Source organism: Peromyscus californicus, unplaced genomic scaffold, assembly GCF_007827085.1.
Source record: "Peromyscus californicus insignis strain IS unplaced genomic scaffold, ASM782708v3 Scaffold_17__1_contigs__length_78620276, whole genome shotgun sequence".
NCBI classification, from domain to species: domain Eukaryota; kingdom Metazoa; phylum Chordata; class Mammalia; order Rodentia; family Cricetidae; genus Peromyscus; species Peromyscus californicus.
Window position 1 is genome coordinate 59969860 of NW_026294469.1, and position 23028 is coordinate 59992887.

The window sequence follows — 23028 nt, forward strand, 5'->3', positions numbered from 1 at the left end:
TTTTGTCTGTACACCATTTGCTGTGACTAGGATTGACTCTTCTTGTGAAGGAGAAAAAAATGATAAGAAACCTTAGAAATCAAACTAGAAATTAAGATTAGAATTTCATATATAAATGAGACAAGTACTGTGACCAGGTAGCTATGGAAAACAATGTACTGTGAGAACGAAAGGAAGGACTAATTTTGTGGTATTTGTTAGCCATGGCATCTTGTACATAGGGAATTTATATGGATGATTCTTTTATCCTAAATGCTTGCTCTTGGTGGACATCTCAATTTAATTCTTAGTATTGACATCCTCAGGCAAATGCATAGTTTGGCCAACTCATGGGCAATGGTTTCCTGAGGAACTGCCTAAGGTAGGGAAAAAAAACATACAAATAATGCATTTTTTTCTATGACTAGTAAATAAAATCAGCACTGTCAGACTTTTCTGGACTACCAAATATGGAGATGACAGATGCCAGTCAATGAAACACTTTAATGTGAACATCTTACTTCACTAATTAAATATGTAAATAGAAATATGTAATTTATATGCCATAGTACAATATATAATATAAATATTCATGCATTTATTTCTAAACATTCTGTCAATTCTGAGCCTTCCGTTCTTGACGTTCTTTTCTAAAGAAAGTGGGCAAAAAAAAAAGAAAGTGGGCAATAATTAAAAAGGGACTGAAGAACCCAAACAAACAAATAATATCTTGAATCCCAACTAAGCAGTTGACTTTCTCCTTCAAGATACCAAGTAAAGAAAACTCAGAATTTCTGAATTTTATGACCCATTATGAAAATTGCTACCTGACCCTGATGGTCTATATTACAATCAGCCTTATTTTTAAAGCCCAGTACTTTACTAGTTGTTGTAATTATTATTAACATAAATTTAGATGTAGCACTGATTAACAATTCAGTTATTAATAGAACAGAAGTCAACTATCTGTTCATGGGGTGGAGGTTGGTGGTACTGTCTGAAGTTGTTTATTTTTCCTAGTCTCTCCTTATGTCTTTTTGTCTCTAGCAATCTGACACAATGGCCATCAAGAAGGATCTCAGAAATCACTTTTAGATTCAGCCGTGTCTTTACCAAACTCTAAAGCATCATTCTTTTTTTCAATATATGAGGGTTTTCCTGGATGACGGAGCCTTCCTAGCAGCTCATTTACCAGACACTGATACCATGGACGATGAGGCACAGCCTTATGTAGTTCATAAAATAGAAACTGCTCTCAAAGTCCACAGAATGACTCTGATAGCCTCTCCCCAGAGTGCTGTACAAGATTATCCCAAACTCGGGTTTGAAAAGTGCTTGTGTTTAGGTGAAGCCCTAAGTCATACAGAGAAAGGAGAGAAGAGATAGAGTTCAATCTTCTCCAAGGGAAAACTGCTGAATGAAGACATTAAACTATACACGTCCTGCTGGTGGATATAAATAATGAGTCTGTTGGAATTCCCCCAACACACACACACACACACACACACACACACACACACACACACACTTCTACTCATGCTGCACCCATGCATCCAATAGAAAAGTTTTGTTCTGTTGTGTAGCAGTTTCCTTGGATATTTAACCATTCCACACTGCGGGTAAGCTCCTCAAGACAAAAAGGAAATTACTAAAAACAGTTGTTGGAAGTCTCTGAAACTGACTGATTTTACTAGGCTCATCCTTCTTCAAGAGAACAGATAAACAGAAAACTGTTGGGACTCCTTCTACAAGAAGACAAGACTGATAAAAACTCAGCTGCCTGCAGTAAGCAGGGACCAGAGACAGAAGAAACAAGGGTCTCTCTGGAAGTGGCTCAGATCCACCAAGTCACCCAAAAAAGGCAATCTCTAACCTACTGAGCTGGCTGCAGGCTGTGCAGTGTGCTCTCACCTCCCAGCATATGTGAGTCGCCACCCATTCTGGAGTGGGCTGCTGTGGGATGGTCTTTCTGTGTACTGTGAATAAGGGTTGCTCTCATTGGTTGACAAATAAAGTTGTTTTGGCCTATAACCAGGCAGAATAAGTCTGGCCAGGAAAGCCAATCAGAGATACAGAGAGCAGAAGGGTGGAGTCATGGCAGGGGCCAGCCAGGCTGCTGAGGAAGCAAGACGTGTAGAAAATGAGGTAAGAGGCCATGAACCATGTGGCAAAGCATAGATAACAAATATGGGTTAATTTAAATGTTAGAGCTAGCTACTAATAAGCCTGAGCCATCAGCCAAACAGTTATAATTAATATAAGCCTCAGAATGATTATTTAAAAGCAGCTGTGGACAGGGGCAGGACAGAGAAACTCCATTTACATATGGCTCTCCCACATGCTGCCCATACATCCACATAAAGCCTGAGAAAGCTTAAAAACAAAAGGTTCTAGAACACATAAATGGAGCCCAAAATAGCTTCCTCGTTGTGTCTCTCATGTGGGCCTTCATACAGAGATGCCCTGGTGTGCATGCTTGAGCTACATCATGGCAGATTCGGGCTGCAGTACACAGAGGCATCTCCAAGCCACACAGCACATTGCATGGAGGTTTTAGCTTTTGCTCATACAGACAAAAAGGGCTAAGAAACACAGTAAAAACAGATTCAGACAGAAAGACCTCTAAATGCGTCATGGTGTGTTTAAAAGACGTGCTTAGGCTTGAGAGAGAAAAGAGAAAATATACATACAGCCTTAAATTAAAAACATAGCTTTAAAATAATAAAATAAAGTCTTTAGAAAGGGGAGTAAAGTAATATAAAGAAAATGAGCCATGTTAGGATGGAAAATATACAGAGTCTGGATTATGTATGTTGTGTTTTCTGTAGTGGATAGCCATTCCAGCTTTGATCTGGAAGTTCCAACCCCCACTGAGGCTTCGGTAACTGTCATGCCTACAAGGCGGGGCCAAGGCAGGACCCTGAAGACCTGAGATCCAGATGCACCAGCTTTCTTGGTTCCTGGACCCTGGACGCTGGAGCTAGACTGAGAAGAGTTCTCCAGAGAACACTGCCGGACTGTACCACACCTTTCCCAGACCCTGTAAACTATCCCTTCACTTGTAAGTTACCCCACAAAGTAAACCTCCCTTTTAACTACATGGAGTGGCCTTAATAATTTCACCAATAGCTTTCTTTGGATTTTTTGACTGTTAACAAGCTAACTGCTGAGAGACATGTGATTGTGGGGACTGCTAAGTTAAACTAACCTATATATTTAAAAAATATCTTGACTTCAAAATCTGAGTCTGGGGCCGCTGTGGCCTTGAGAAGTTCTGCTTTTGTTTCCACAGAAGGTAAGAGTCTATGGATTCATTCTTGGTTGGAAGAGAGCAGGTTTGATTGAGGAAGATTCACTGAAAATCCTGACTACAAACATGGGAAAATAAAGCCAAAGTAACTACAAGATATTTGATGTATATTTTACCTGCTCAAACACAATAGAAAAAAAATATTTGGCTGGCTTGAGTACAATACACAGTTCATATTTATATTAATTCAGATATATTTGTTACCTTTAAAAGTTTATATATTTTTCAGAGCAAGGGGAACAAACACCAATAAAAACAGATGGCCCAGATGATCCAACGTTTCAATACCTCTGTTATAATTTCCTTTGAGTTTTGTATCCAAAAAAGCTTCAAGGCTGCTGGCTGAAATGGACCAGCCATACAAAACACCCAAGTCAGGACTTGATCATACTCTAAATTTTCTCAGGGTCCCCATAAGTTTACAAGTGCCCCCAATCAACAGAAAGTAGTCTAGAGAACTATGCCCAAATTTTCACAATATTGTTTATGAATGTTTGTTTTCATTTAAGGGGGATTGGTTATAAATTGTTAACACTCATAGTCAATTTCTTTCTAAAGAAGAAAGGATGATATAATATAGAAATGACAGGGAATAGGGTAGATTATTATGGGGAAAAGGGTAGATTATTGAATCTACTTTGAAAAAATAACTGTTACTCTCAAAGTATTTTATAGTGGTATGGATTTTAGCTTATTGATACAAATTTAAAGTCAATTTTGTTAAGCTATATGTGTATTTCTACTCTTGTTTAAGGCATTATGTTTATGTAGCTCATTTAAAATGTAATATTAATTAAAAACACAGATTAATACTCATCTATAATAGTCAAACTTATGGTCATATTAATTAGGTTTTCTAGGTATACATAGATATATTTCAATTAGGTAAGTAATCTTCAAACACTTCAAAGACCTACAGAATATGACATTTAAAGTGTTTTAAGAACTTAGAATTTTCTCAACAGTGAGACACGTCTGTGCATGGCAACACCAATCACTTCAAAGAGAATCAAGGGCATCGAGGAAACTTCTTATGGAGTTTGCTTTCAATTTGGCAAGGCTAGCCATTTGGTCAAGAAACTTCTCTTGCTTGAATTGCTTGACAGTATGCTGTATAAACTGGACAAGCCACAGGAAAGTAATAGCTTCACACAAGAAACTAACAGACATTTTGCAGGACACAGAGGAAAGCGGCTAATGAACTTTGTCAATATAGGTGAAAGAGTCCTTCAAATTTCCTGCTTCACTAAAAAGTCTCCCAAATACACTAGGGCTATATAGGCTAAAGATGGATACCCCAATGTTACAGAAGAACTTTGAGTGACTGTTCAGGCAGCCAAATGTCTCTGTCATTTCTAGAATTTTGGAAGTTGCTTGTAATATACTTCTTGTTTACTCAGGTAATATTATATCCTTGTGGGGTCTTTGATGGAGTTGAAGAGTAGATAGTTATAATAATAGTTTTCTTTAGTTATGATAAAAGGTAAATTAGAGATGAAATTTTAGAGTCACAAAGATAGGATAGATGATAAGAATATTTTTTTTAATTTTTGTCAAATACAAATAGACTAGATATTGTAAGTGTAATTCTTGCTTGATAACTGTTTTGTTATATGTAATTTTACTATGTTAAAGTGAAAGCCTTCCTTTTTGATTAGACAGAAAGAGGGGAATGCTGTGTGTCAGTCTTTCTGTATGCTGTGAATATGTGTTGCTCTCATTGGTAGATAAGTAAAGTTGTTTTGGCCTTTAACCAGGCAGAATAAGGCTGGGCAGGAGAGCCAAATGGAGATACAGGGAAAAGAAGGGCAGAGTCATAGCAGTCACCAGTTAGCCACCAAGTAAGCAAGATATGTAGGAAATGGATCCATGAACCATGTGGCAAAGCATAGATAAGAAATATGGGTTAATTTAAATGTAAGAGCTAACTAGAAATAAGCCTGAGCTATTGGTAAAACATTTATAATATAAGCCTCTGCTGAGTGGTTATTCAGGAATTGGCAAGTGGCAGAGAATTGTCCATTTACAGTAGGCTTCAGTGATGCAGCTGCCTTTGAGTCATTTATGCTCCTATAGGTCCCCCCAGACATATTCCTGTGAGTAACCCCAAAACTCATTGCTTCTCTAAGTTGAATCTTGATGGTATCTCTATTTTGGTCTGTCTTTCCTTTCTGGGGTAAGTAGATGTACATGTTGCATGTCACCAGGAAAATTATGTCACACAATATAATTGGATCCCGAAGACACCAAAGAACCAAAAATGAGTTGGGAATGAATAAGGACATGGTCCTGAATGTGGGTAACAAAGTATCCAACTAAGGCTGAACAGCCTGAGGGGGAATATTCACAGAGGAAATTCCCATACCACAATCTACCAACTGAAGCATTAGAGACATAAAATGGTTATAGAGGAGTATACATTATTGCAAAGTGAAAAGTTTAACTGAGTGATTTTAACCCCTTGATCACTTCCAAAAGTTAAAATAAAACTTAATTTGTAAGTAAGGAATCATAATGGGACAATGGGATTATTAGCAATTTAGGACTAGAAAATTTATGGGAGGTTTTTCAGTGGACACAGATTGAGAGAAAGGTCAGTTAGCTGAATTCTGAAAGATATAGAAAAATATTCCTTATATAGTCTATCTAAAAGTTTCCTTAGAGTTTATCTTGGGGGAGACAGAGACCCTCTTAGGGAATTTTGCACACGTCCTATCTATTTGAGAAAGATTATGCTAATTAACTATGAAGAGATTTGAAGAAGCTGTTGCAATAAGTAGTGTGAGCATAATGTTAGCTACGGATCTGTAAAACAGACCATTTTACATATGAGTAGATTATGGCTTAGAAAGATTAATTTACTCAGGATCACATTCTTAAGTAGCCGAGTCTGCTTAACTCTGTAGATGGTTTTTCCACAATGAATTGATAAGTACAAGAACAAATGAGGATAGGGGAGAAATGCACTAGATCATACCCAAGAGTTGAATCATGGTATGATTGTATGAGCATTTAGGAATCTGTGATATGAGACACATCACCTGTATTCTCAATAGGACATACAAAACAAGGTAAGCTTTGGAAGGAAAAACAAATAGTTTTGTTGACCATACTTAGCACTGGGGAAAGTAATGTTGTCACTTTAGAAAGGGCATAACAGAACCTAGCATGGTGGTCTATATCTGTGATCCCAGTATAGGAGAGGGAGAGCTTGCTTTGGTTACTCTGTGTCTCAGGGTAAAAACCAAAGTCAATCAAACAACAACAACAACAACAAAACAACAATAGCATGAATGCAAAACATGACTTCAGAAGAGGACAAAATAGGCTATGAAAATGTAGGGACATGACTAACATTGAGGTAACCACCTTACACCAAATCATCTTTTCCTTATCTTGTCCCCATACCCTCAAGGAAGAAAAGGTCAGCATGACCAGCCAAAGGTAAATGCAGTTTATATAGCTCTGGGTGCAAGGAAACATGCTGATTGTTGGTGGCTAATGCAATGAGTCTTTGATGTGATGAAAATAAGGAACACTCTATAACTACTACATTAGAGTAGAGACAAATTAGAAAGGCCTTTTTACAAGTTCATCTTTCTATCATAATACACTGATTTACTTATGGTTCCTTGGTTGCACCCTGAACCCATCTTATAGTTATAATAATTTGCCCATCTTCTGGATTCCTGATCACCCCTTCCCAAAATTTCCTTAAATAGAACTCTACTCATCATTTTCCATTAAAGATCTATTTATGCATTAGAGTCCAGTCTATGTTTTAAGAAATCCTTCCCTTTATCTAGCCCACTATGATTTCCAATCTGAAATTCAGAAATATCCATTTTAGTGACAACATCTGATTTGTCCCTTAGAGTTTCCACATTGTTCTGGCCGTTTCTATAACGCAAATTTTCTGTAATGCAGATTGCTTGAAAATGGATCTAAAAAATTTTTTTCTCAAGTGTTTTCATTTCTAGCCTCATGCAAGATTCACTACTATTAATAAATAAATTGTCAGAAGTGAGTCCAGTTCTTCTAACAATGTTTTTCCACAATTTCAGTCATTCACTGGTACCCATTAATTTTGATTTTTTTCTATTAAACATTACAAATTGCTCAAGTTATTTAAGTCTATAAATTTTTCTGCTAACAACAAACAAGAAAGGACAGAAATCGAAGAAAAAAGGGCTTAGACTCTTTCAAAGGTGACTGTGGTTTCTTTTTCTTTCTTTCTTTTTTCGAGACAGGATTTCTCTGTGTAGTTTTGGTGCCTGTCTTGGATCTCGCTCTGTAGACCAGGATGGCCTTGACCTAACATAGATCTGCCTGGCTCTGTTTCCTGAGTGCTGGGATTAAAGGTGTGCACCACCACTGCCCGGCTTGTTTTCTTATTTTTACATTTATCTATTGTTTTTGTAGGTGATTGTTGAATTTGTTTTTTAGATAGAAATATACCCTTACATTTTATTCATCTTCTTCCTGAGACCAGTAGCATATAGACCATTCTCCACTAATAAGTTTTCTGATCTACACTTTTTAATTGGACAGGAAAGCTTTTCTAGATGACTCCACTTTCCTGGACATTGTGTCATTATTTAACTCAAAATACATTTATTTAATAACTATAATATTAGTGACAAGGAAAATGGCATAAATGAAATGAGAGTCTAACCAATATCCTACATAGAAAGAATTTGTAATCTGACCACTAAGCTAGGAATAATAACAGTAAATTATTAGAAATGGGAACATAGTGACACATAAGTTGGGTATTGTGGAACCAACAAGAAGGAAAGACAAGAAAGGTAATGAAAGATATTGAAATACATAGAATGGGGAAGGTGAGATCTGAAGGAAGAAGGATTTGGATTTACTATTTTGAGAAAGGGAGAAAATATTGCTCAGGTTGAGAGAATGGAACCAGTTATAGCAAATACCTGGTGGTTATTTGGTTTTATCACTAGTCTTTAGTGTATATGGAGGAATATTCTTGCTGTTAGGTTAGAAAATACAACTTTTGCTCCGATGGTCAGCATTCTAGTGCCAAATGACTGAGTCTACTCTGCAAACATTCTATAAACATGTGTCCATATACCCAAAGATAAGTATAGTCTTTGCCCCTCCTGAAGGAAACTTCTCTTAAAATAAACAGGAGACCACTATAAAACAACAACTATAGCCATTCAAAGTGTAGAACTTTGGAGCCAAGTCCTAACAGATACCTCTACAAAACACTCCTGCACCTAAGATCCTACAACACATCATAAGAGCCAAAGAAAAGGGAGTTTGCTGTGAAATTGTGCTTCTTAATACCATCAGAAGCAACAGCCTTAAAGTCACACAAACATGACTTCCCAAACATGAGTTGAACAAGAATGACACCAATGGACATTACAAGCTGGATGAGAAACAGCCCACAAGGTCTCAACCTTTGATAAAGAACTAGGCAAATGAAGAAAGTAGTGAGTGGGAGAGGTGGTCTTCCCTAGGGAAGAGCATGTAAAGTCAACTGATTATTCAGTGCCTACGAGTCAGTCCTGAAAACACACATACAGGTAACATATAGACTGAAAAAGTTGTATTTAGGAATGTGTCTATATATACATATAAACATTTGTATGCAGTAACTATTAGTGGGAAAAAAGGCTATGAATTTGAAGGTGTGTGGGAAAAGGTTTATGGGAGAATTTGGAGGGAAGAAAGGGAAGGGAGAAATGTAATTATATTTTTTAAATGAATACATAAATAAATAAATTTATTACTTATGGGGAAAACAAACAAACAATACTGAAGATACAAAATGCAGAACTGAGAGAAGCAGGCAAAGTCAGAGCCAGGAAGAGGTCTCTCAAGAAGAACGAAGGGGGGTGGTATGTAGAGTGAGTAGAAAATTTCTTAATAAAGAAAAATGAAAAAAAAGAAACAGAAGAACAAAGGGAGTTAGCAGTGAAGTAGCTCTATCACAGAACTAACCTGTCCTGAAGTATTGTTTAAGATCTTCTAAACCAAAAAGTGTGCCTTGCACACTGAGAAGTTTAAAAATCTACATGGATCAAGTAAATCCCTCTGGGCAGTGATTATGTTCCTTTCTTTCTTTCTTTCTTTCTTTCTTTCTTTCTTTCTTTCTTTCTTTCTTTCTTTCTTTCTTTCTTTCTTTCTTTCTTTCTTTCTTTCTTTTTCTTTCCAAGTTACCTATTAAAACATAAAGAGTCCTGGGAGGCTGACTGAGGCAACTTCTTGATGGCTCGCTAGGAACATGACCGGCACTTAACACTCTATTAGAAGCACATTACTCATTTTCCACCTCTACTTTTTCCACTACTCATAATTTAGAGAATTGCCAAAATTTGAACCAAAGAAAAACACAGGTGACAGTAGCATTTTTCAAGTGGGTGCAGCAAGTGGTTGAATAGTCAACCGGATTGAAGCTATTCACGATAATAGAGGAGCAAGAGGCTTTAATTTTCAATTAAACTGCTCTCATCAGAAGGTGCGAAAGGTTTCAGTTTTTCAAACAGAAGCCTGGCTGTGGCAATCTGAGCCCTACAAAGTCTGTATTTCATTAGCTAAATTCAAAGCTTGACTGCACTGCCTTGAGAACCCCAATTCCTTGGAATTTGAAACAATTAAGATCCTGCTTATACCTAAGATTAAAACAGCCAAGGTGCAAAATGGCAGGTGTCGTGTCAAGAACTTTGCAGGAACACTCTTGTTGAGGAAAACAAAGTCTTTCAAGTGAGATGAGCTTATGGTGATGCCACTAGGCTTAATGTTTGTGATAACAAAGTTAGATTCAATGAATTGAATACATTTCCAAAAATTATACAACAGTGTTGAGCAAAGATTCCTAGATAACATGGGTATGTATTTGTATCTAACTACATACACCCTGTAAACATTTGGGTAAGACTTAGATCCTCTTTATCTGTTTTTATCTGACTATAAGTTTGCCACGAGAATTAAATTGGCTAACACAAGTGAAGAATAGAGACAGTGGTTGATGCATAGTGGCAAAGTTATTTATAGATTTTGATAGGCAAAGTTGCTATTCCCAAAGTTTTTACAATTCTAATTCCAGTATAAAAATCTGGTAATCTTAAAGATATTTGCACCACACTCAACATTTTATAGGTGAAGATGCTGAGAAAAGTTAGTTCTCAATCCCACAGTCACACAGCAGGTCCCAGTGCTAGGGCTGTGCTGAGATTTAAGGGATTTGATTCCATTCCAACATTCTCAGAGCACACAGTATGTGACTACTGCCCAGCAAACACCGAGACTTATCAATAATTGTTAAGGTTGTGAGGGGATTCATCTTTCTTTCCTTAAAGTGGAACTCAGTTGACATGGTCATCCTTTCTCTGAATCTGCAAACCAGCTTACAAATCTTTACTTCTCTATACTGAGTGTCTCAGGCCAACCCCCTCCCAGGCATGGAGAATCAGAGACACTTGAAAGTCCTGGAGTGAGCGCGTTCTTTGTAGTCCATCTAGATAAGTTCCTACACTCTATAAATTGCTCTGATATTGCACCCACTCTACCATCACACTGGGTAGGCATGGACATACACATGAAATCATAATCAGACCAATTTCCATAAACAGTCATCTCTGTGTGGAGCATGTATTTTCAGCCACATAGAATCACTATTGAAAATGGTCAGTAGAACCCTTAAATGTATTCGTAAGAAGCCCTAAGATTTTACTACTATTTCAAAACAGACCAAAATTCCCATGTTTATAGCAGCAATGTACTGTAAGTTGTGGAGTCAGAGAGAAATATTTGACTTCCACCGTTGTCAACAATGATTTGGGGCAATACACTTATTTTTTTGGTTTATAAACTAGAAAGACAATTAGTGAAGGAATGAAAGAAATTTCTGTTTGAATGTGAGTACGAGGCTATATGAGTACAAGACTTTGTGAGTACTTACCATGACACACACCCACACAGAGATGCATTATGGCTCCTGTCTATCCTCTGCAAACACTTAACACAGTCGGTCTGTGTGAGTACCTCCCTTTCTTTCTCCAAGAAACTTAATCACTAAAACCCCAGAATTACTTTCAAACATAAATAAGCTTCAGATTATTTATTGCTCAAATGATGATATCAATGGTATTTTATTTTAGTACAAAGTCTAGTACTCACGTTCAAATAGAAATTTCTTTCATATACTGATGTTGTAGTACAGATTGCATCTACATTCAGGCATACTTGGAAACAAGGCTATTAAAGCCATAAATAGAGAGAATTGATCCAATAGTACCTATGTCGTTTTAAGAGGAGACCTCAGGAACTCTCTTATGCCAAGCAAAGACATGAGGAACACCATTAACAAGCAAGGAAGACAGCCCTCACCAGGACTCAGCTGTTCTGAACCTTCATCTGGGGCTTCTATCTCAACGCTAAAGTACACACATTTTGGTTGTTTAATTTACCTGACTTATGGTACTGGCAGCCCAAGATAATTTAGGTAGTAGAATTAGCATAATTCCCATGTTTCTATCCTCATAGACTCAAATTTGTGGGAACCAATGAACAAGATTATTCCAGATGGACAGTCATTTGCTTTGTTCTTAATACTTACTGATACGAAAAAAAGACAGTCCATATTATAAAAATACCAGCACAATAAAACTTTAGATGCTGTAAATTTACAGACTGATATGTTTATGGGTCCTGCATGTGAACATGAAGAAAGTACATACTGAATGGATTTGGGTTTGATAACAGAGCTTCTGGAACATAGTTTAGGTGGATTTGTTTCTATAGGCAAATTATTTAGAGTCTCTAAGCTTCAGATTATTTATTGTTCAAATGGAGATAATAATAGTATCAGTCTCCATTGTGTTACGAGTTAAATGAATCAATCATCAGTGTTTCACTGGTCCAATTAAGCATTACACACATCACAAGCACTATGGCTCTTGTTTATCCTCTGCACACACTTCACAGGGGTTGTGTGACTACCTCCTATGAAACTTAAAACACTAAAACCTCAGAGTTATTTCCACACGAACTGGCCACTTGGACATGAAAATTCCTGGAAATAGCTAGGAAATGAAATGAGAGAGGAGTACAGGAAAAGTACAAAGCAGATCAAGAATGGAGAGAAGAAAACACGGGATATAAGCAAGTGACATGCAAGGGGAGTGAATTTTATGTTGCATATCAATTCTACTCTCTTACTACTACATAGAAGAAAGCAATTCCCCTGCTCCCAACTCATACTTACTTTGAGGTTTTTGTTTTGTTTTGTTTTGTTTTTAAATTTATGCTCTTCATAGCAGATGTTTGTTAGGTTCCAAGAACAAGTAACTGTGACAAGAAGCTGCCAAGGTCCTTTTAACAACAATCAAGGCTTTTCTTATGTTTTCTCTTATAATTCAATTTCTTGTTTCTTTATTTAGGATTTAAGATTCATATTTCCAGGGAAACTCTGATTTAAAGTGCCAAACTTTCTCTGAGTGAATTTCTTTTTATTAATCCTTTGATGATTCCATTTGTATTTGATCTTATCTACTTCCTGCTTCTCTCCCTAATTCTTTCAGACCTGTGTCCACTGCTCCACTCCACCAATTTTCAATCTTTTCCCTTTTAAATAGCCCGCCAATTAGAATTTGTGTTGCTCACATACTCGTGGCTATGGTGTCATTCACTGGAATGTGATTCACCCATAAAGGGCCATACTCTTAAAGAGAACTGACAATTTCGTCTCTAAAAGCCACTAATAGCTCCTCAGTTGGGATGATTCAAACTCCATGCTAGAATGTTGTCAGGCTTTGCATTTTATCTCATCAAAAACTCAGTTCCTCTTACAAATTTAACAGAAGAAAAAAGTCAACTAGTGAGTATGATTAAAAAAATATATTCAACTCAATTGATTTTTGCTTTTAATGGGAGAAGTCAGAACAGTTTTATTTTTCTGTCATTATTTCCATTGCTTTTAAAGGTCCGTCTGTAATCTGGGATGTTTCTCAGATGCTTAGTTATCAGCACAAGTGACTGATGTTGTTTATAACAAGCCTTTGGTGTCCAACAGATTTTATGTAAGCATCTGAAGATATTACCACCACTAACTTAGCAGGTACCAGGCTTTCCCTTTAATGAGTGATTTGAATAAACATGACATAAAATGTTGAGCTTTTCAACTTGACCAACCATCTGCCTGCCGTGTTTGAAAAGGCACCAAGTAGCATATGTGGAAGAATCATTCTAAGTAATATTTAATGGGGTATAAACACTTGGTTAAGTATATCTATGAACTCACCTGCAACAATAACGCTTGGGGTCCCTTTTCTTCTAGAAACTGAAATTATTTCAATGAATTTGTGGGAATCTGAGTCAGACTTACAGACAGATAGAGGCGATATGATCAGAAAGGCAGGGGAATCGTTTATTTATTTAAATAACAAAATATGTGTCAGCTAGTTTAACACATGAAGCAAAGGATGAGGTCTGGACCTCAGTAGATAGGCTTGTCATTTGTAGATATGAGGTCCTAGGATCAATCTCCAGCACCAGAAATAAAAAAAAAATAATGTAGTAATGTTAAGTCAAAAAGCTAACTAAAAACTAGTTACAAAACAATACAACTTAGAGTCTAAGAAGAGTGGGAGATTCAATGCTTTATCATGCAATGGCTAATGTAAAAGCTAGTCGAATAACACAATAAATTTCTGCTACTTTTGTTATTTCACACACACACACACACACACACACACACACACACATGGTTCCAATATAATTACAAATTAAGAGCTCATAGTCTATGGGTGTTCCAAATTTTCTTCAGAGAAGAACATTATGTGAGACCATTTTAATTATCTTATAACTGAAATAATTAGATAGCTTCTAAATAATTGTTCTGGGTTTATATTTTGTCAGTTCTAGTACTTCATTTACTTAGGGAAATACATGATAAGTGATATTACTCATGAATAATATTATTAAAGATGTTCATCCCTGGTAAGTACGGCTCTTATCAAAATCTTTCCACAAGCCGGGCGATGGTGGCGCACGCCTTTAATCCCAGCACTCGGGAGGCAGAGCCAGGCGGATCTCTGTGAGTTCGAGGCCAGCCTGGACTACCAAGTGAGTTCCAGGAAAGGCGCAAAGCTACACAGAGAAACCCTGTCTCGAAAAACCAAAAAAAAAAAAAAAAAAAAAATCTTTCCCCAGTGGAAGTAATTAGGAGCAGCTACATACATTTATGGAAATCTTGACTTTGGGTAGATATTTCTAGAGTGTCACTTCTGTAATGCCAGTCACATTGTGTTAAATAGAAATGTTCCACAATGATCCAGAAAAACAAAACAACAAAAACTAAATGCAGCATTCTTAGGCAAAAACACTAATCAGGATGGGTGTCATCTACCACTAGTAAGAGCAGCACACAGATAATCAGTATTCGTTCAAAAGTGCTGCCATCAGGAAGAACATTTTCATTTAATCTCAAAACTTGTTGCTTGGGAGCCTCAAAGTGAGCTGGTTATCTGATTGTCCATTCCCATGTACAAAGACAGAGACAAATTACTGTTGGCCCAGAAAGCACAAATACATACAACAGGGATACAAACAGTTTCAGGGACTCCAAAACTATCCCGGAAAAGAATGAACACCCCCCCTTGCCCCCATGAAACTCATCAACTCTCCATTTCTTACTTAGAATTATTTTAAATGTCTTTGGTGTAAAGATAATGGAATACTAATTTATCAATCAGTCTACAAATTATGTTAATAGGAAATGCTTCTCTACTTTTGAGCTGAAGGATAATTTGTGTTTGTCCTCATGTTTTTTTTCATTGTGTGAAACCATTCCTGGTTTGAAATCAGCTTTAAGTAGTGAGGGAGAATGAGAAGACCCTGGTCTTCCAAATGAACAGCAATAATGCCCTAAAAAGTTAATTCAACTTGGTTTTTATTTATTAAAGGAATTCCATTGCAGAGGAGAAGCACACATGATTTATGTAGCGCAGCAGAACTTTAATCCACAGCTCAGAAAAGGGTGCAAGAGCAGCTTGAAAATTATGCCGAGCTTAATTATACTTAATGTGAATTATTCAGAAGTGCAGACAGAGACTAAAAATTTATTTCATACAAAGAAGCTTGACATTTTAATTGGTCCTTCAGAATAGAGACAAAACAATTTCCTCTCAAGAAAATTTACATCTTCCCTATCAGACCCACAGCCTCAGCCAAGCAGAACTTCATTAACAAGATTAATCATGCCAGTGTCTGCTCTATCAGGTGGATGGCCCAGGTGAAAGCAGGAATACAAAGGAATGATTGACACTTTCAATAGATACAACTGCTTTTAAGATGCAAAAAACAATAGACTGTTACACTGTACCTTGGTCATTAGCCATTTTATCAGGGTGTTCCACTGTGGAGAGAAAAATAAATTGTTATTACAGTGTAGAGTTTCTTATGATAAAGTTGGTTTATCAAGTCCAAAATTTTGTCATTATTTCTTTTGGATGATCAGCCAGAGGTAGCAAACCCCTAAAAATAATGTTTTTGCTAAATAAATATTTTCTAAAATCTAGTTGCTATGTTTTTCTAAACATAGATTCATTTTGTAATTTTTTTTTTTTTGTTTTTTGTTTTTGTTTTTTCGAGACAGGGTTTCTCTGTGTAGCTTTGCGCCTTTTCCTGGAACTCACTTGGTAGCCCAGGCTGGCCTCGAACTCACAGAGATCTGCCTGGCTCTGCCTCCCGAGTGCTGGTATTAAATGCGTGCGTCACCACCGCCCGGCTTCATTTTGTAATTTTAATTAAAATAGGATTGATAGTAAAATAAGTGGAAAGAACTACCAAATCATATATTTTTAAAGTAAGCTACAGGAGGTACTTATTTTATAATATATTTTTTAAAACAAAAGGATGTAGAGTCTAAGTCTTAGACAGTTCTTAATGAACCAGGCAAAGCAGTGGGATATATTCAGTGGGATAACCACCATCAGGGGGAAAACCACTGTCACTGGGATAACTGTGATGACTTGATCTCACACCAGGTGAAGCTGACTCTTGATTGATTCACAACTGCAAAAGAGGTTATGATTAATCATTAGTCACAAATTCCTTTTTCAATGTAAAGATATCTCTAAACTTCTGAAAATCTGGCTTCTTTTCCTTAAACAGATGAAATTAAACACTAAATCAATACTATCTCAGTTCTAAAAGCAGTCTTAAGGAATTTTTGGTCACTCTCCACTTTTGCAAATCTCCATCAGTTATAACTATTGTATGTGTACATTAACTTGAGTTTTGTGTCTTTGGGCATATTTAACTAACTTGTACTCAAAAGTTGACTTGCTTCTTGTATATGTTTCGCTGAAACTTAGAGAGCCAGATATTATGCAGTAATACACAATGAGGCATTCACTTGTTTTGTGTACCATTCTTGTTGCAAGTCAATTACTGCTGTTTGAAAAAAATAACAACCTAAAAAGTCAATATAGAGAGTTGACAGACAGCTGGGTTTTTTTGACAGGCCATTGCATTAAATATAGTCTGCACAGTGAACAACAAGATTTTTGTTTTACTTTTTTTTTTGAGACAAAGTCTCTCTGCAGACCTAGCTGTCCTGGAACTCACAATATAGGCCATGCTGGCCTCAAATTCACTAATATCCTCTTGTCTCTGCCTCCTGAGTGCTGAGATTAAAGGTTTGCACCACCTCACCCAGGTGAGACTGAGCAGGATGTTTTACGAACATCTGTAGCCTGTTAAAAATTATGCTGAGCTGTCAGAACCAGTATGTCAGGCTTCTAGCAATAAAGGTTGCAGAATACTTCAGGGACACAAGTAGGTAGTTACACAATCTGGGGAAGTGTACAAATTTGGGAATCAACACAGTACACATTCATAAAGCTGTTCTAATCAGCATTTTATGTCTAACGTAGAGATGTGTTAAATGAGAGTGTGTGGAATAATGTCAAAAAGGAACAAAAAGAAAAAGACAAAGAGAAGAACGCCAAGTTCATTTTGTCTCCATACTTTCAGTGTTCCTTCAAACTGTTAATTGTATTGCGTTCATTGTCTGAAGTCTAAGATATTTTTAGTAAGTGGTGAATAAATATACCCTCTTCAGATTTGGTTTTCTGTTAGGAAAGTAACATTGAACATACTGTGAAAAAAAAATTCAAGTTATAAAAAATGGTTCCTAGCTAGGTGTGTTGGCGTACACCTTTAGTCCCAGCACTTGAGAGGTAGAGGTAGGCAGCTTTCTTGGAGATCAATGCCAACCTAGCCTTCATATCAACTTTCAGTCCAGCAAAGTCTAAATAGTGAGACTTTGTCTCAAAAAAAATTATTGAACATTATCTTCCAAAAGAGACCAAATGGATTCTAATAGTTACTTTTCATCAAAGTCTTGTCATTTGTGATTTGAATTTATAATTGTTCGCGTCATGTGACCAAAATCACCATGTGTTTTGTGACAATACAATTTGAATTCTAAGCCACTTTCCCATTTTCTGACACATAACTTTCAGTGAATTTTATTTCTGGACTGGGGAAAGTCATATTTTAAAATACCAATTAAGAATGCTGGGAGAATACATCATGGTCTAATGAGAATTGATCACTGAACCCTCTACTCCTTTGGGTGCATGAAATGATGCTCTCCCACTATACAAATTTTCTGTCATCTACCACTTTAGGAGCACCCTTCCTCCCTAGTGTATCACAAATATAATTGCTATTTTTGGCTGTCAACTTGACTATATCTGGAACTAACTAAAACCCAAGTGCCTGGGTATACCAGTGAGGGATTTTTGTTGATTTAATCATTTGAGGTGGGAAGACACACCCTAAATTTGAATCTTTTAAGTTGGGAAGCTCCAGTTTTAATTTGGGCCACACCTTCTGGTTGTAGCCTATGTAAAGGACATAGAAGAAGAAAGTGCTTGCTCTTTGCCTGTTTGCCCTCACTTTCTCTGTCAAGTTTATTCCTTCACTGGAATTAGAACCACCTTCTTCAGGATTCTGGCATATGCTGAAGACCAGCTGAGACATGCAGGCTTTGTGGACTGAACAATTACTGGATTTTTGGACTTTCCAGTGGGAGATAGCCATTGTTGAAATAGTTGAACCATTACTTGTAAACCTCTCCAATAAATCCTATATATTATACCATATATAAAATTTATTATATATTTAAATTAATCTAAGAAATCACACAATAAACATATATGTGTGAATTATTATATATAACATATTATTATATATAATATAGTCTTTTAGTTATTTCTATAATGAATACTAATAAAATAAGTGAACTTATCAATGAAAATTTCACTGGAGGCAATACACACAGAAATATACATCTTGCAATGTTTTGAAAGTATGGAAGTGTCTAAATAGGAGTCTGTGAAGGATGTGTGGAAGGGTGGTCAGAATTTACATATTCCTGTGTATTGAAAAAAATCAAGTGAATCATTATTTTAATTAAAATTTCAAATAAATAATTAGACATATCACATACATGTGTATATATGCTTTTTAATTATAAATGCTCCTTTAATTCATCAGTGACTACTTACCAAGTCTCCTAAACCTCTCTGGCTGGTTGCTACCAGCAAAAGGCAAACTCAAATCTTGAGTACAAAATGCTGCTACTTTGGGCAAAGCCTGAATACGGAAGAATGAGGCTTGGGGACACCTGCCTGGGATGTGACTTGCAATGAAACATTTACCCATTAGCCAGTAGACTACGGGATTTTCCTTAGCTTCAGTAAAACATCTGAACCTCTCTCCCTGTCACATGCCTTCTGCCTTTAAGCAGCTTTGGAAAGAGAAAATCTTCAGTCAGAGCAATTCCATGATTTTTGTATTTGGTATAACTGTGGTTCACTGAGATAGCAAATCTTTTATGATAGATAATTTATTGGCCTTAAAACATTCCTCATTTAAAGTGACATAGAAAATACATTTTGTAGAACTCAGTTTTTATTAAAGGTAGGCAGTATCAGTTTTTTTTTTTTTTTTGGTGTGTGTGTAATTTAAAATTTCTCCAAGACATGAAATGATTATTTTACCATATGAGCAAACTTTATTCACAAAATTACTATTAAGCACAACATCAAATCGGTACACTAGACCTAATTCTTGTAGATCATTATAAAAGAAAATTTGGAACTTGTCTCCAGCTTAGAAAATAACTTTATAGATGATTCTAGGAGAGTCAAAATAAACAGTAAGAAGTGAAATGTTAACTTCATTAAATAACCTGTAGGATGGCTATCAATGTGGGCCAGTATATCTTGAGGCAGCTCATCAATCTACCATATAAAACATTCAGATTCCTTCAATCACCATAAACCCTCCCTGACATCTCTTGGCTGGCATGCATTGTGAGCATGAAATTAATTTGGCATCCACCTATAGATAAAATTTAGGCATTTGCAAAACATTATCTAGTTGCATTCTCTGCTTCTACGAAATGAACAACTGGCTGTCTTTCAATTGCTCATGAAGTAAAACCTGACTTAGACATGAGGTTCTCAAAACCTGGACACACACACACACAAAAAAAAAAAAACTAGCTCATTTCTTCCTCACCTCCCTCCTCAGTCCTCCTGTGACATGAAGAACTGTCACACAGACCTAGGATGAATGCTTGCTTGTGTATTTTTGGCAAATTTTCAGGTAAGCTGCTAACGAAATGCAGCTTTTGAATAGCTTACTCATGAGAATTCAAAAGCCCACTATGTATTCGCATAGCTTCCTAAAGCATTGAGAAGCCGACTGTGCAGTTATTCTAAGACCCTTCTTTAAGAACAGCAAAGAAGTGGGTAGAATTGTCAATCATGAGGGGCCCTTTAATGTCTTACTTGTTTGCGATCGTGCATTAATTTTTCTGGAGGACATATATACGTAATGTAGTTACGCATTCAAGACGCTAGCTATCTATCCTTGTACAAATCAATGAAGACTGTACAGTAAACATATATCTGAAAATATCAGCTATGGGAAGCAAATTATTTTCCATCATTGATTGATACTTTTGCAGTCATTTCATCTTGTACAAAAATATTATTAGACTCGGAAAGAGTAAGGTTCTTTTATGTAGTCAGTATTTGAACTCAGTATTTTCTATAAGGATATCAACTATCTTTAAATTGAGCGAGCACACACACACACACACACACACACACACACACACACACACACAACACACATTCTTACAAGAATGTGGGGTTTCATTTAAACATCATCTTAAACTTTTTTTGTTTTGTGTTCTCAACATGTCAATCACCTTTATCTTTTTTAAATTTGTGTGCTTACCTTATTAATGTTTTCTTTAATACAAAACAGTAATCATTATTGAAAGGAAATAAAGTCCCCAATTTTAGGCCACATACGTAATTCAATACATGTACATTTCTATTCAATTATGTTAAAAGGTCTAAGGATTCATTGTATCTCAAATAAAAATGGTATATATAAAATCAATGCAAAATGCTGGAAGGCTATAAATAAAAAGTCAAATTAAATATGTCTGCTGGTGTTGATGGCAGAAAAATGTGATAAAACCATAGATCTTCCTTTGACACATTGACTTTGAGTTTAAAAGTCACATTTCAATTTATTTTGAATTGTCACTGAAGGTTTTGGGGTTTTTTTTGCCAAAAAATAAAATGGTGTAGGTTTGCTTGTTTGGTTTTTCCTAACACAGACTATGGAGTTATTCTATGACTATCCCCAGAGAAAAAGAAAAAGATGATGAGAAATAGTTCAAACCTTTTAAAGTCCTGAAGAGGATGGGATCAGAAAGGGGCCCCACTCCTTTCGCATTCCGTGCTTGAATTCGAAAATAGTACATGGTGTCAAGGTTGAGATCCATGATCTGATGGGTCAGTCGATCACCACTTATAGTTTCCATAATCCAGTCGTCTATTGGTATATTCTTGTCCAAGGTATAAAACAAGATGTAAGCTGTATAAATAGACAAATGCAATTCTGTTTGGTGCACAGAACACATGCTGCAGTTCTCCTTTCAATAACACATTTCTCAAATATAATTGGTAATAATTATTATGTGTCCACAATCTATAAACCACAGCATCCAGTATAGCAAGCAATGACTTTTTAATATTGTAAGAATTAGATAATAATTGTTTCAATGCACAGAATCAGAACATGGAGTAGGCCATTAGAAATAAAATGTATCTGTCATATTTAAAATTTGGTGCTTTAGCTATCTATAAATTCTGATTGCTTTTCTCTAATATGTAAGCATTATGATAAATGTAAAACTGTGATAACATGTCTGCATAATACTCATGGCAATCTAATAATGAAAATAAGTAATATTTATTTTGGCTGTGCTCAAATAATAAAGATGTATTGGGAAGTATAAAATTCTGTATGTATTTAGAATATTATAAAAATGAAGAGTAATATTTTATTTTTGCAGTGACCCTGGGAAGTTAGCAGGGCCTGTGTGGCACTCCTCTCACAAATAATGAAGCCAGTTGGAAAAATGGCTGGATTGCGATTCTCTAAGCCATATAATCTAGCATTATTTCTCCTGTTCCAGTTTAGGCAGGCAAATAAATATCACTGAACTATAAAGTTGGCTTAGTTATCTCAAATATTAGTACCTATCATTGGAGGGCTTTAATTTTATGTTTTGGGAGTATGCTACTAGAATGGTAACAGTGTACTCATTTATGACAGTCTAATTTGAATTTGCACTGAAAATCAGCCTTATGAAATATGCATCTCTGAACATTAGTCTTAGCCAACTTAGGTGCTATCTCTTATTTAAAAGCATCAATAATTTACATATTACATTGTCAGATGAAACTGTACGGGGCTAATCGTGTATATTTTTGTTATATAAATATGGTGTTGTCCTTCACTTCTGCCAAAATTCTGGAAATAATATTTACCTTACATACCACACTGTTTGTAAGTCTAGTAATTCTGCATAAAACCGTTTCTTTTATGTAATTTTCATTGTTTATATTAATCATACACTTTACTGTGTTACATAAGAATATGGAAATCACTTTCTAAAAGCAATATGCTTTTTTTTGAAAGGCTTTCCTTTTGAGTCCCTCTTGCCCCTATCTTGACTAGGAACTGTCATTGTTAGGTATGTGTCATGCTTAATTCACAGTTCTCAGACTGAGTTTCACCTACCTTCAGAAGTATTCGTGCACCATATATGTACTCTCAGCACAAATCTTCACTGTAGGAAGACTGTTGCCTGTGCAGCCCAATTCTTTCTCTTTGTTATTCACGCCAATCTACCTTCCCTTACTTTCTGTATCCAAACTGATCCCAGCAGTCAAAGTCCTGTTAAGGTATTTCTGATACATCAATGTCATCCTTGGCCATAAGCTTTCTTTCCTGTAAGCTTTGTGTTTTTAATAAACTAGGCTAACACCTATGGTTTATATCACTCATTATACTGCCTAACAGAATTTTCTTGGATGTTTGGAGCTCTGTGCTTTCTGGGTTCTAAACTTGGAATTTCTTCCCTGTTGATCTGTAAATTTAAGCTAACTTACAAAATCCAACATCCAGAAGCCATTTTTTTCTTTAAAAAAAGACTGGTTATGAAAACTTATTTTTTTTGTGTGTTAATTCTCACCTTTCCTCTTTATTTGTATTCTTTCAAACCTGCCCACCATAGAAATTACCTGGAAGGTGGGTATACATTATAAAATTGACCACAGGACAGGAGTTTTTCAGTTAATAAGTTCAGTAAGCCATCT

At 36.1% G+C, this 23028-nt stretch overlaps 1 protein-coding gene across 2 annotated transcripts in view; it reads right to left on the reverse strand.

Annotated features, from left to right (window-relative positions):
• Nucleotides 1-23028, reverse strand: part of Dcc (DCC netrin 1 receptor) — a 1164132-nt gene that overhangs the window by 92893 nt on the left and 1048211 nt on the right. For both annotated transcript variants that reach the window (XM_052742483.1, XM_052742484.1), the window contains exons 20-21: nt 21044-21238; nt 15648-15680 (exon numbers count right to left, since the gene is read on the reverse strand). In XM_052742483.1, coding sequence (XP_052598443.1) covers nt 15648-15680; nt 21044-21238 — 228 coding nt within the window. The remainder of the gene's footprint in view (nt 1-15647; nt 15681-21043; nt 21239-23028) is intronic.